The sequence below is a fragment of the Lathamus discolor genome, chromosome 6 (genome assembly GCF_037157495.1).
Source record: "Lathamus discolor isolate bLatDis1 chromosome 6, bLatDis1.hap1, whole genome shotgun sequence".
NCBI classification, from domain to species: Eukaryota; Metazoa; Chordata; class Aves; order Psittaciformes; family Psittacidae; genus Lathamus; species Lathamus discolor.
In genome coordinates this window covers 51662196-51677466 of record NC_088889.1, presented here as the reverse complement: position 1 = coordinate 51677466, position 15271 = coordinate 51662196, and the positions used below count along the sequence as shown (strand labels likewise).

The following is a 15271-nucleotide window of genomic DNA, read 5'->3' as shown; positions in this document are numbered from 1 at the left end:
TCTGTATTAATGGAATCAAAATAAAACACATTAAATAGAATATTCAAGCTATAGGTGGGTGGCCATTCACATAACCAACCAGTCATTCATATGACTCTAGCAATGTCACTGGAGTTTACACTGCTTCAAATAGGGACATCAGTTCAGCCTGAATAAATAGTGCTCTCAGTGTAATAACAACCTGCCTTAGTTCTCATAATCACACAAACTCTGTTCAATGCCCACATCTCTTAGGCTGATATTCCTGCCCTCAAAAAGATATAAAGCCATGCTTTAGGACTTTGCATCTGAACATGCACAAACAAAAATAGAAGCTCCCAAGCACCTCGGGTGCCATTTTGAGCTGAAGACAGCCTATGAATCAGTCACTCTGCTGCCTTGAGAACAGCCAGGACAAAATAGAAGTGCTATATATTTTTTCCGACAACCACCCTATGGGAATGTGTTTCCTCATCCTATTCCCACACAGGCCACATTTCACTTCTGCAGAATTCCAGAGATTCATATTTTGCAATGTAAGGACAGCCAGGACAGTTGGAGGAAATATGAACAAGGTATGAGCTCAGGCCCTGCCAAAGAGATGCACAGTGCAGCCCCAAGCAGCAGCGTGTTACCCCTATTGCCAGCTCAGGAGCCAGCCCATGAGTCGTGTCCACGTGCACCTGGATGCACACCCACCCTGTGGCTGATACCTGCACTCTGTGGTGTAGGCAGCAGCTTGCTACTGTGACCATTCCACAGCAGAAGGCACAAAATGGACATCATTCACCACAAAAGTACTATTAAGTCAGCTGCATTACCCAGCCCCGCTACCAGCACAGCTCAATCTCTCAGATCCCCTGCCATCAGACAAAGCACCAAGAGCTCTAAAATTGGAATCAGCCCCAGCTGCCTGCAGAGTCTTAGGGAACTCTCTTGGCTCCTGCCTCTCCACCTAAGTAGGGCAATAACACTGTCCTGCCTCATGGAAAGAGGAGAGTATTAATTCAACTTTGTGACAAAGGGATGAAGTATCCACTCTGAAGTCCTTCCACTTGACAAAGCAGGAGTAAATGAAAACTGCAAGGGGATCCCCATTGTTGACCTCTTCTCAAGCCAGGAACAGAAAATAACAATTGGCCCCCATTTTATCCTGATAATAATTTTATACGTATATACGCTCCTAATTAACAGAAGGCTACAAGGTACTTGAAAAAAACTGCTGATTATATATACATATACGTACATATTATATGTACGTATATGTACATATATGAATGATACAGGAGTCCTCCAAGTCTTAATCTTCAGAGTCCTTTTCTGCTTTTGCACACAAAACTAATGTTAGTTTCTTCTGATGTGCAAGAGTTAGTGTAGACTGCTCCTTTGCTTATTTTTCAGGGAACTGCATTAACTGAATTAATGTGGTGGACTTGTCTGGGTTAGCTACTTCCCCATACCAGCACACATGGCAATACCGTTCTTCACATCAGAAAAGCCAGTACACAAATTCGAAGCATGCTGTATGAAAATACTTGGTGTAGGTTGCTGCTGTTTTATTTATTCTGTTGGCAGGACTGTAAATGCAATATGGAGACAAACTATTGATTTCCTCAGTATAAAAGCCTGCATATACAGCCATACAGAAACATTAAGAGCCTCAAATTTGATCATCCGCAAATACACAGACTACAGCTCTTTCTTAACTCAGTAAAACTGCACTTGAACTGGAACCTGTATTTTAGACTATGTTTAGATCTTACAGACAACTATACTGTATCTCCTGCATCAACCTATAGTGCATGACTCAGAGGAAAGTTAAAATCCCTGATCTCTTTATTAAGAACAAATAAAAACCACTGCAAACCAACAGGCTGAAGGAGGGAGGGAATCCTCCCTGACACTTTTTCACGTCTGAAAAGTGAGAACCAACATTCTCAGAGAGATACTTACCAATTTAATAATTTCTTTCTTCCGTACCCACACGTTTATCAAACTATCAGACTCAACAGCAGCCAGCAACAAAATGATGATGATGCAGAACATAAGAAACATTTACCTTTTAAATCCACTCTTTAATATTTTCAAGTATTCTGTGTTTGGGACAAGTTTTTAGTACGCCATTATTTTAGAAACTGCTATCATTTATCTTCTTAAGATAACTTAAGCAGAGGATGTCTTTCCTTTCCCATACTGAGTCAGGGTAGCCTGCATAATACCTCTTCATACTGCTCTCTTCCACCTTTCTAGCACTTCTGTTTGCTTAAACAAAACTCAATATTTAATTTACAGTGAGGCAATTTATACAATGACGTGGTAATTTTTCTAACTGATTCCATTTCTAAATATAGCCAAGTGTATTAGGGTTTTGGAGGCCCATTGCATATTAAGTAGATGCCTTTATTAAGCTGTCATGTATGACGTGTAGATCTTTCTCCCAAGAGGTTACTGGTAATTCAGAGCCCAATAATGCATACAAGTAATTTTAAATTGTCCCTTCTACTTTAATTACTTTGCAAGTTAATTTCATGTTCTAGCTACAACATGCTGTGTGGCAGCCTAGCTCTTTTCAGTCCTTCAGAAGTGCTCCTGACAATCACTCACAGTGTTCATTCATTAATTCAGAGCCTTTCTAGAAAGTAGTGCTGACATCTTATCCGCACTTCATCTAGGTTATTGCTAAACGTACTGAATATGACTAGGTCTACTGCTAATACTCATTTTACTCTGATATCTTGTGTAGTTATTTTTAACTTTTATTTGGCTTTTGGTATTTTGTCTTTCCATTCCAGAAGCAGCTGTTAATTGGTCACATACCTGATGACTTAATTCATGGCAAAATTTTGCCACCTTCCCTGTGATTTTCAAGCTCCCTTAGTCTTCAGTTGTAATATATTTTGACAATTTCAATTGAATTGGCAGGTTATGCCCTTGTTTTGGGCTTATTCGTGTAGGTTTTGGTTATGTCAGGGATTTTTTTTAGAAAAATTGTTTTAAAATAAAGATAAATTAAAAATAAAGATAATTCAGAGAGGCAATCTTGCCCTTACAACAGAATACAAAGCACAGGAACAAAGGTCAAACTTAAGTAAAATTTGAAACCACAAACAAAACCTTTGTTCATCAAACTTTAATGCATTTACCTTGGCTTTCCACTAGAATCTAAATACACATGTGCTGAAAGAAGCAACCTGGAAAGATAATGAATTGTGTGCCTTTGCCTGTGCTAAGGACACCTCCTTTGCTACAACATTAATGTGGCTCTTACATTATAAACATACTTCTAAAAAAAATCCTATTCAGTCTGGTGGGTCTCTCTTCCTACATGCTCCTAGTCAGGCTCGTTGACTGCTTTGCTTTTCTGTGATTTATTTTTTCTTATTTGGTTAGGGTTTTTTTGTTGGGTTTTGTTCTGCTTTTCTGTTTGGTTTTGGTGTTTCCTTTTTTTTGGGGGGGGGGTTGTTTTTGGTTTTGGTGTTTGGCTTTGATTTTTTAATGGCAGATGCACTTGGCAATATCTGCGACCTTGAGCTGTACACATGAGCAAGCAAGAGATCCCAGTCCTGCAAAGCTGTTTATGTATTCTGAGAGAGCTCCTTCTGAGAGGGGAGTCTCAAGGAAGACAGAAGCATGATGTGCATACCAAGTCATGTGCTTCATGATTTATTTATAGGGAAAAGGGGCATAAAATTTTGCTGAAGGGGAAAGAAAAATTAAGAATCTGACTTACCTTGTCAGTGTAGACGAAGAACAGAATCACAACAGTGAGCTCCAACAGAAATATAATTAACAGCATGATAAAAAACTGTCAAGAGAAAAAGGGACAGGGGATAAAACAAAAAGCAAAACCCATCAACAACTATTTCAGCTTTTTCTGGATGCACAGTAAGTACATTCAGCAGACCATGCAGAATGGGGAGTGGGAGTCATACAGGCAGCAAGATGCAAAGCTGTGGTGTTTAGCAGAACAGAAGGCACGCAACATGCAGCAACTGAAAAAGCAGGTAAAGGACTAGTCAGGAAACACAACAGTATGTGAGCATACATATGGGTCATTTTTATAACTGGTTTCAGTAGAACAGCATAAAACACCACAAAGATCTGTCCCCCCAGCAGGCCAGTGCTCTATTAGATAGGAACCCTTGAGGACTCTTCCCAGGCTAGGTTTTCTCTATCTTTTCCCCATCAGATCATTCCAGTTATCAATAGCAGCAAAATCCACAGCTTAGACTTCCCATTTTAAGAGAAGGTAGCCTGATCCATAAACCGTAGTCATAGCTCCTTTCAAGGGGAATTGTGGAAGAAGTGAAAGGCATACCAAGGTAGTACACCAGGTAGTACACCAGGTAGCTTTTGGGTAGCTACACAAATCATCATGGGTTTCAATTGAAAGAGGCTGATTTGTAGTGAAGACATCAAAACCAGTCCATCTCTTTCTCCTCATAAGCTATGGAACCAGCTAAACCTCAGTAATCAAAAGCTCAAAGGAGTGCATGTAAAGTTTTAACAAAGTAATTTCACATAAATTCTCTAAAGTTCTCAGCTCTAATAAACTTCAGCAAGAGAACTCCTGGCAATACCAAACATGTCTGAAAAACCTGCTTTTTGTTAAGATGCTAGATGGATCTGTGGCACAGCTCTGCAGCAGCATCAGCACAGCAGTTGCACAGACTTTAAAACAAGCACTATCAGAGCATTAAATGAAACTAAGTTTTGCAAAGATGAGTGAAGGAGAGAACTTTTTAGGCTCAGGCAAAGGTCCTGCTCCCTATAACACAAACTCCATACACTTAACCTGTAAGGCTGGAATTCTAATACTGAGCAACACTGATTTAATTGAAATCCTATCCCCAAGAGAAAAAAGCAGTTAAAATCTTGTTAACTTCAACCACAAAGCTGCAAACCTCTGAACGTTTAATAGCTACAAAGCCTTATCAAAGCTTCTTCAGTGCCTGGTAGGTCAAATCCAAACCTTTGAACCTATGGATTTCTGCAATTGGATGGAAAGCAAAAGGTCAAGAAGGGGAAAATACCTTTTTCCACTAGTACAATTACACTGTCTACAGAACTCATTGCATTTTGCCCTGCACATCTTAAATTAAAGTTTATTTTCAAATCTTCAGCACTAGTATCTTCACACCTGCCTGACCCTAATACTGGATCCTATTACAGCCAGTTTTGAGTCACAGAACTCATTCATGCTACTGATCCAAGCTTATTTCCATATCATTACCATCAAACACTGACCTTCTGTATGGGTTTGCAAACCATACTTGATGCAACTTGCTTATTTTTTACATTTACAATTTTAGCCTGCTGCATAGCATTAAACAGGACAAAGCATATCACTCTTTGCAAAGATGCTCAAACACCTTGCTATATTTTATTTGGCTGTGAGGTACTTTTTTGTTCATCCATAAAGCATGGCTATTCCAAAATCCACATACAAACTCCTCTGTCTCCCTGTGAAATTCACTGGCATAGTCTGGATTATATTAGGCAATTCCTAGAACAAAGGAAGGACTCATACGCCTTATAAACTGTGATCAGCATTATTTCCCACCACAAGACCCCAATTTTGTCAGCTTATAATATTGCCAAACTTTAATTATCTCTGCTTATATATTCTGAGCTTGTTTCAGTCTAAAGGATAAAAGAACTTCAAAAATAGCACTCAATTACTTCTAAGAATGAAGCAGAGCAAAGTATGTTATTCTGCTCAGGTTAAAAATCTGGTGGCTTAATTTGAAATCCTCTCACAATCTGGTGTTCAGAGCAGGGACCTGAAACAAAGTATGGCTCTATTCCAGGCACGTGCCTTTTGTCTTACCCAACTACGAGTGAACTTTTGTGCGAAAGTTATTAGCCTTCAAAAGACTGCATTTCACACATCCAGTACAGATGAGAGGGCTCAACAGCTAAAACCTTCAAAGTCTACAACCACAAAAAGCCTACTCATATCCTTCCTGCAGCTTACACATGACAAGACAGCTCACAAACCATCCCACAGAGCATCTTCCCTGCTCCTGTGGTGCCCACACACCCCTGTAACGCCTTACTGCCACCCCTCAGAGCTAATGTCCTCCTGTCCGGCTTCACAGGACATGACCTGGAACAGAGGGTATGGCCAGGAACCGGTGTAAAATTCAGAGACCTGGTTTTCCTGTGCTCTCAAGAAAGCTTTTCCTCCATTTTCTGCACTCAACAGAATGAAAACATTACAGATGAAGACAGGGAATGACTTTGCAGGAGAAAGGGGAGTCTAAGGAATCATAGAATAGTTAGGGTTGGAAAGGACCTTAAGATTATCTAGTTCCAACCCCCTTTCCACAGGCAGGGACACCTCACACTAAACCATGTCACCCAAGGCTCCGTCCAACCTGGCCTTGAACACTGCCAGGGATGGAGCACTCACAACCTCCCTGGGCAACCCATTCCAGTGCCTCACCACCCTTACAGTAAAGAACTTCTTCCTTATATCCAATCTAAACTTCCCCTGTTTAAGTTTTAACCCTTTACCCCTTGTCCTGTCACTACAGTCCCTGACGAAGTGTCCCTCCCCAGCATCCCTATAGGCCCCCTTCAGATACTGGAAGGCTGTTATGAGGTCTCCATGAAGCTTTCTCTTCTCCAGGCTGAACAGCCCCAACTTTCTCAGCCTATCTTCAAACAGGAGGTGCTCCAGTCCCCTGATCATCCTCGTGGCCCTCCTCTGCACTTGTTCCAACAGTTCCATGTCCTTTTTATGTTGAGGACACCAGAACTGCACTCAATACTCCAAGTGAGGTCTCATGAGAGCAGAGGGGCAGGATCACCTCCTTCGACCTGCTGGTCACGCTCCTTTTGATGCAGCCCAGGATACGGTTGGCTTTCTGGGCTGCGAGCGCACACTGAAGCCAGCTCATGTTCATTTTCTCATTGACCAGCACCACCAAGGCCTTCTCCACAGGGCTGCTCTGGATCTCTTCTCTGCCCAACCTGTAACTCTGCCTGGGATTGCTCCAACACAGGTGTAGGACCTTGCACTTGGCATGGGCAAACTTCATAAGGTTGGCATCTGCCCACCTCACAAGCATGTCAAGGTCCCTCAGGATGGCAATCCTTCCCCCCAGCGTATCAACCAAAACACACAGCTTGGTGACATCGGCAAACTTGCTGAGGGCGCACTCAATCCCACTGTCCATGTCACCAACAAAGATGTTAAACAAGACCTGTCCCAACACTGATCCCTGAGGGACACCACTCGTTACCGGTCTCCAGCCGGACATCGAGCCATTGACCACAACTCTTTGTGTGCGGCCATCCAGCCAGTTCTTTATCCACTGAGTGGTACACCTATCAAATTGATGTCTCTCCAATTTAGAGAGAAGGATGTTGTGTGGGACAGTGTCGAATGCTTTGCACAAGTCCAGGTAGATGACATCAACTGCTCTACCCCTGTCCATCAGTTCCGTAGCCCCATCATAGAAGGCCACCAAATTGGTCAGGCAGGATTTCCCCTTAGTGAAGCCATGCTGGCTGTCACCAAGCACCTTGTTGTTATTCATGTGCCTTAGCGTGCCTTCCAGGAGAATCTGCTCCAAGACTTTGCCAGGCACAGAGGTGAGACTGACTGGTCTGTAATTCCCTGGGTCATCCATTTTCCCCTTCTTGAAAATGGGGGGTTTATTACCCTTTTTTCCAGTCATCGGGAACTTCACCTGACTGCCATGATTTTTCAAATATGAGGAACATAAGGAAGAACATAAGGAAGAACATAAGGAAGAACATTTTTAACAACATATGGGCAATAGTTTGGTTTAGGATACAATCTGGCTACCAGTTTTAGACAAACTGGACCTCCTGGCAGCCAACTGGGGCAGGAGACACCAGAGAGTAAGGCAAGGTCTGCACAGCAGCAGAGGATGCCTGTGCATACAGACACGAAGGAGGAGCTACGCCTTTGAGAGGAAGGTAGCTTGTGGAGGATCCTATGCTGGAGCTGCAGAAAAAAAAAAGAGCAAGAAACAAAGAGTGGCTGCAAAAGGAAAGCACCCTGCACCGACCCCCATGACTGAGTCTAATGTGCAGGGAGTGGACTGGAGACTGGCAAGGAGGAAAGAAAGGTGGTTTTTCAAGTGTGTGCTATTATTTCTCACCACCAGAATCAGTAATTAAGAGTTTATGGAGGTGGATCTTCCAGCCAGACCATAACGGTGCTCCTACCTTCCTCCAGTTCATACTAGAGAAGTAAGTATGACATTGCCATTGTAAAAGATGCTAAAACTGTGAAGACAAGCAACCAAAATTTAGTTAGTCTCAGAACAGAATCCTCTCAGTGATTGTTACATACCATGTCTAAGTCTTTCCCTACACAGGCTCCGAGGTCCCTCGAAGCTATTACTAGTGGGAATTTGGTTTCATGCACTGTAGATTTTGGAAGTCATACAGTGAACCAAAATTAATGTAAGCTGTTTAGAAACTCAAAACCTAGATAAGCAGGATTATGCTTTTTCTTCATAGATAAATATTTTTGGTTTTAAATAAAACCTCTAGTTTTCTTTTTCTTACTATTTGCATTCATTGACAAAATGTACACTATTATATCCCAGGTAACTAACACGTATTAGTAATCCCACTGTGTGCAGACAGTAGAGACACAGACTGTATCTTTTATTGCAAAGGTAAATTAGGTGAGGTCAACCTCAAGGTGGAGAGTTCAAATTCACCACCTAGTAAAAGCTACAAGCACTTACAGGTCAGTACATTTATCATCCCCCTCTAAAGAAGAACCCTACCTGAACCCAAACAAGCAAGTGGGAAAGTAAAAATTGAGGCTTCAGACTGAGCTGGCTGAGCCTGCATGCTGCAGCACGCCTACTGATCCACCAGACTAAAGCACATGCATGAACGCATGCACAACCTGCTCCTCTATTCCCATAGCAACTTCCAACAAAAAAATCACTTTCAGTTCCATCCTCAGTATCATCCCAAAGGAAATGATGCCTGGTCTGGGGCCAGAACCAGCTTGGCATATCCCATTCAAATATAAAAGGGAGAAGCATCAGGCCACTGAAGGCTCACAGCACACACGGTGTGTCCCCACCTGCTGGAAACTCTCACAGCTCCTTTTTAAATTAGTTTTCTCACTGTGGTGATAAATACAGAAAAAAATAAAAACGAGTTTTGCTTTGGTTCACTGCGGCTGCAGGCTGTTGGTATAATCAAGATTTATGCATGGAGAAAAAAACAATCCCAAAGCAAAGCATTCATGTAAAACCCCATAAAAAATATTAATCTGACCTTGTGCAGAGAGATTTTTACCATACTACTTGTCAAATAATGGGATGCAATCTAGTAGAGGTTCACTGAGAGGTACCTACTGCACAACTTTTCATAAATTGTACCCGAAATAACCCCAGAGAAGTTTTGATGAGAAGGGAGGTAAGGTGACACCTTTCTGTCTAGCTACCACCGCTTATTTCCACCCGTTTAGAAGCTCAGTTTCTCAGCAGTTACCTTTATATTCTACAAAGCCAATGACTTTCCCACAGGTTCCCATTAAAGGAGCAGAGAAAATGAAGTATGCAACTGCTGTCAAGCCTACCCTATAGCTAACAAATCTCCCTCTTGATGTCAGAGAGAGAAATATCTATTAAGAAGAAGGGGCCCTAACTTGCATTTCCATTTCCACTGGAGCTGTATTAGGCTTTTGACCCTCTAGTTCCAGTAGCCTTCATCCAGCCTCTTGATATCAGTGGGAGAATCAAGAACTTTTACCTATGTACATCATCATGTCTCCATCATGCTCGCAAAGGCACAGAGCAACAAGTTAATTTTATTTTCTTCCCAAACAAACAGATTTTCTGTTTTCTCAGATGTTACAGACACTTGCCTCTCTTCCTGATGACTGAGCATCACACACTAATACATAGGGTTGGGTCTTTTGCTTCCCCACTGCCTCTCCTTTCCACATCTTCTCAAAAGTTCTACCATGTTGCTCAAATTGCCTATCTCTCCATGTCAGGAGTAGCTGATCTTCTCACAGCCTCCTAAAGACAAAAATGACCAATTACAGTGAAACCCAAGCTGTAATTGTCATGTCAATCTCCTAACATTTTGCTATGAGAGTAAACATGATATAAGTAATGGCAAAATTGAGAATGCTGTGTTTAGACTATTCACTGCAGTAATTCTTTTATTTTGATGGGAGTCTGTCTCAGGAGTCAGTAAGATCTCAGTGTGCCAAACCTTCTTCTCAACTTAGCTAATGATAAGCAACAGAAGTTTCTTGCAAAGTATTATTCAAATCCTCTTCAACAAGCAACAAGAAAGTAGTATGAAGACCAAAAAGCAAGCAGTCTCTTTGAAATAGTGACACATTCCAAAGGAGTTTTAAAGTTCAAGGCTTGACAAATAATTTGTAACAGATAAATAGATTAGCATAAGCTACCAAAGAAACTGGACAATAACTTCAACAGCCACCCTGTGCTGCATCACGTGTATTCTGTGTTATGACTACACTGTTAATCTGTGCACAGGGGGGACAGTTAGCTTCTTTTCTGACAGAAAAAATCACAGAATCACAGAATCCCAAGGGTTGGGAGGGACCTCAAAAGATCATCTAGTCCAACCCCCCTGCAAGAGCAGGGTAACCTACAGTACATCACACAGGAACTTGTCCAGGCGGGCCTTGAATATCTCCAGTGTAGGAGACTCCACAACCCCCCTGGGCAACCTGTTCCAGTGCTCTGTCACTCTTACAGTAAAGAAGTTCTTCCTGATGTTAACGTGGAACTTCCTATGCTCCAGTTTACACCCATTGCCCCTTGTCCTATCACTGGATATCACTGAAAAAAGCCTAGCTCCATCATCCTGACACCTACCCTTCACATATTTGTAAACATTGATGAGGTCACCCCTCAGTCTCCTCTTCTCCAAGCTAAAGAGACCCAGCTCCCTCAGCCTCTCCTCATAAGGGAGATGTTCCACTCCCCTAATCATCTTTGTGGCTCTGCGCTGGACTCCTTCCAGCAATTCCCTGTCCTTCTTGAACAGAGGGGCCCAGAACTGGACACAATATTCCAGATGCGGCCTCACCAAGGCTGAGTAGAGGGGGAGGAGAACCTCTCTTGACCTACTAACCACTCCCTTTCTAATGCACCCTAAGATGCCATTTGCCTTCTTGGCCACAAGAGCACATTGCTGGCTCATGGTCATCCTCCTATCCACCAGGACCCCCAGGTCCCTTTCCCCTTCGCTACTTTCCAGCAGGTCAACCCCCAACCTGTACTGGTACATGGGGTTGTTCTTCCCCAGATGCAAGACTCTACACTTGCCCTTGTTAAATTTCATCAAGTTTCTCCCCGCCCAACTCTCCAGCCTGTCCAGGTCTCGCTGAATGGCAGCACAGTCCTCTGGTGTGTCAGCCACTCCTCCCAGTTTTGTGTCATCAGCAAACTTGCTGAGGGTGCACTCAGTTCCCTCATCCAGGTCATTGATGAAAATATTAAACAGCACCGGTCCCAGCACCGACCCCTGAGGAACTCCACTAGTCACAGACCTCCAGCTAGATTCTGCGCCATTGACCACAACTCTCTGCCTTCTTCCTTTCAACCAGTTCTCGATCCACCTCACTACTTGATCGTCAAGCCCACACTTCCATAGCTTATCTATGAGGATGCTGTGGGAGACAGTATCAAATGCCTTACTGAAATCAAGAAAAACTACATCTACCGCTCTACCATCATCCCTCCACCTAGTCACTTCCTCATAGAAGGCTATAAGGATGGTCATACATGACTTCCCCCTCATAAAACCATGTTGGCTGTTCTTAATGACCCCCTCATCCTTGATATGCCTAGTGATGGAGTCAAGAATAAGTTGTTCCATCATCTTTCCAGGGATGGAGGTAAGGCTGACCGGTCTATAATTACCCGGGTCCTCCTTCTTGCCCTTCTTATAGACTGGTGTGACCTTTGCCATCCGCCAATCCTCAGGCACCTCGCCCGTTTCCCACGATTTACCAAAGATGATGGAGAGTGGCCTAGCAATGACCTCCGCCAGCTCCCTCAGCACCCGTGGGTGCATTCCATCTGGACCCATCAATTTACAGATGTCCAGTTTGCATAGCTGATCCCTAACCCAATCCTCATCTACTAAAGCAAACTCCTCCTTTGTCCTGACTCCTTCTGGGGCTATAGAAATCCGGGGCCCTCGGGGAGAGTCTGCAGGAGTAAAGACAGAGGCAAAGAAGGCAAAATATGAATAAATAAGCAGGTACATTGCCCCTGTGAAAGTGTTCCAGCAAGCTAACTGCTCTTAGTCTGCAGTAGCTCCCAGAATGAAGAGAAAAAAAACCCACAGAAGAGTTACAGGCAATCTTTCCTCTGTCACATAAACTGCAAGTTTGATAGAGTCACGCATTTTGCCTTTTAGTTAGGCTGGAATACCAAATTCTCACTGGTCAGTTTTAATTTCAGTACTACATTTCACTTCCTAATTAATAAGCACATCAAGTAGAAGAAGTCATAGTGAACTTGTTGGGACAAAATTGTTGGTCTTCCAAGAGAACTCCAACTTCAGCCTGGGAGAGATTTTAATTTGCCTGCCTGGTTGTAATGGGTACATATATAACTTTGGTCTTCAAGAACAGTCCAGTTCTGGCTGCTAGAGGACAGAGTCCCCTAGAGTCACAGAGATTGTGACTCTAGAGGTTGGGAATAATTTCTGGGGATCACCTGATTCAACCACTTGGGTGAAAGCATAGTCAGCTACATGAAGCAGTGCAGAGCTGTGCCTAGTCACCTTCTGAGCATCTCCAAGGATAAAGATGGATAGCCATCCACAGCCTCACCAGACACCTTTTCCCAATACTTGACCATTTTCATGATGACAAAAATATTCAGTATCTCTAATTGGAATTTCCTCTGTAATTTCTCTTACCTCTTGTCTGATTCAATCCTTCCAAAAGTTGTATTTTCTTTAGACTCTACTGTAAGGTAGTTGAAGACAGAAATAAGATCTCCTCCTTGCTTTAATTTCTTATGACAGAAAAATTCCAGCTTGCTCACTCTGGCCTTACACACTATGTGCCCCATAATCATAATGGTGCCCCTCCATTGGATTACTTCACTTCTAATATGTAAATATCTCTTCTACTGTGGAGCCCCAAATTAAGCTAAACACTCCAGATGTAGCCTTATCTTACTCTGGAAGAAGGTGATATTATTCTATGTCAAGACATACACAGGAATATGCAGCTTGGTATGGCCCACAACTACCCAATTATTAAATTCATCATTTTTATTCTGATTCGAGACAAAGGCACATATTAAAAAGGGAAATATAACCCCCATTTTCAAGAAGGGGAAAATGGATGACCCAGGGAATTACAGACCAGTCAGTCTCACCTCTGTGCTTGGTAAAATCTTGGAGCACATTCTCCTGGAAGGCATGCTAAGGCACATGAAAAACAACAAGGTGCTTGGTGACAGCCAGCATGGCTTCACTAAGGGGAAATCCTGCCTGACCAATTTGGTGGCCTTCTATGATGGGGCTACAGAACTGATGGACAGGGGTAAAGCAGTTGATATCATCTACCTGGACTAGTGCAAAGCGTTTGACAATGCCCCACACGACATCCTTCTGTCTAAATTGGAGAGATATCAATTTGATGGATGGACCACTCAGTGGATAAAGAACTGTTTGAATGGCCGCACACAAAGAGTTGTGGTCAATGGCTCAATGTCCAGCTTGAGAGCGGTAACGAATGGTGTCCCTCAGGGATCAGTGTTGGGACCGGTCTTGTTTAACATCTTCATCGCAGACATGGACAGTGGGATTGAGTGTGCCCTCAGCAAGTTTGCCGATGACACCAAGCTGTGTGGTCCGGTTGATACGCTGGAGGGAAGGGATGCCATCCAGAGGGACCTTGACACGCTTGTGAGGTGGGCTGATGCCAACCTTATGAAGTTTACCCATGCCAAGTGCAAGGTCCTACACCTGGGTCGGAGCAATCCCAGGCAGAGCTACAGACTGGGCAAAGAAGAGATTCAGAGCGGCCCTGCAGAGAAAGACTTGGGGGTGCTGGTCGATGAGAAAATGAACATGAGCCAGCTTCAGTGTGCGCTTGCAGCCCAGAAAGCCAACTGTATCCTGGGCTGCATCAAAAGGAGCATGACCAACAGGTCAAAGGAAGTGATCTCTACTCTGATCTCATGAGACCTCACCTGGAGTATTGTGTGCAGTTCTGGTGTCCTCAACATAAAAAGGACATGGAACTGTTGGAACAAGTTTTAGTGTGAGGTGTCCCTGTCCATGGCAGGGGTGTTGGAACTAGATGATCTTGAGGCCCTTTCCAACCCTAACTGTTCTATGATTCTATGATTAAGATGCAGGCTCTTCACACATTTTAAAGATCCCTGTTCTAATCAAACGGAGAAGGTCCTTCATTTTTGTGTTAAAATGAGGATTATCCAATTGTGTTACTATGCTTTAGGCCTAAACTATCTGTCCACAATAATTAATTGATTTTTAGATTTGTTGATATAAACAGGAATACTATCAAAATTCACATCACATTCTGCTCATACCCTCTACAGGGGTAGCATCTTAGCTTTAATACTAACAGTGCAAACACATTTAATAAATGAAGTTAAACCTTTACCTACAAATGCACAGAACTCCATTAAAGTCAAGAACTTAATGGATTTTATAGCAGCCACACCAAGCTGCTGGAAAATGAAGAATTCCCCTTTAATTTAATATGCTTTTTTAATTTTCCTGTTCTTTCATCATAGATTATATCATTTATATTGAAATAATATCTACTAGAGTGAGTGGAGATGCCTCATTACTATGGTTGGCATTGTCAAAACCTTATTTCTACCCTGCCAAAACATAGCATCCACACGCATAACCAAATTAAAATAGACGCAACAACAAACTTAGACAGATGAAGTTGAGTGCCAAAAGAGGTAAGTAACAGTGTCACAGATCCTGAGTGCTATAAACTATTGTAAAATTTACTGCATATTGTACGCTTAGGAAAAAATCAAGCCGCTTAGGAAAAAATCAAGCCACTTATGAAAAGTCAAAATCAATACAAGAATTCGCACTGAGGTACTGGAGAAACACCTTTTCTTTATAGGGATCCTGTACTTGCTTTCAGGCATCAATGCCTGCCAGTGCTGGCTCTGGCTTTTTAAGCACAGCAATACAAAGATCATTCCCAAGCAGCTGAAAAGGTTTCCCAGAATAGCTTTTTTATTACATACTGGTACATTACTTCCACAGACTAAAAACTGATACA

The 15271-nt window shown here is 42.6% G+C and overlaps 1 protein-coding gene across 11 annotated transcripts in view; it reads right to left on the bottom strand.

Annotated features, from left to right (window-relative positions):
- Nucleotides 1–15271, bottom strand: part of TSPAN4 (tetraspanin 4) — a 470914-nt gene that overhangs the window by 62222 nt on the left and 393421 nt on the right. For all 11 annotated transcript variants that reach the window (XR_010613489.1, XM_065682689.1, XM_065682693.1 and 8 more), the window contains one exon: nucleotides 3710–3784. Coding sequence is in view for 10 of the 11 variants with exons in the window: in XM_065682689.1 (XP_065538761.1) it covers nucleotides 3710–3784 (75 nt within the window). In the remaining variant the exon portion in view is untranslated. The remainder of the gene's footprint in view (nucleotides 1–3709; nucleotides 3785–15271) is intronic.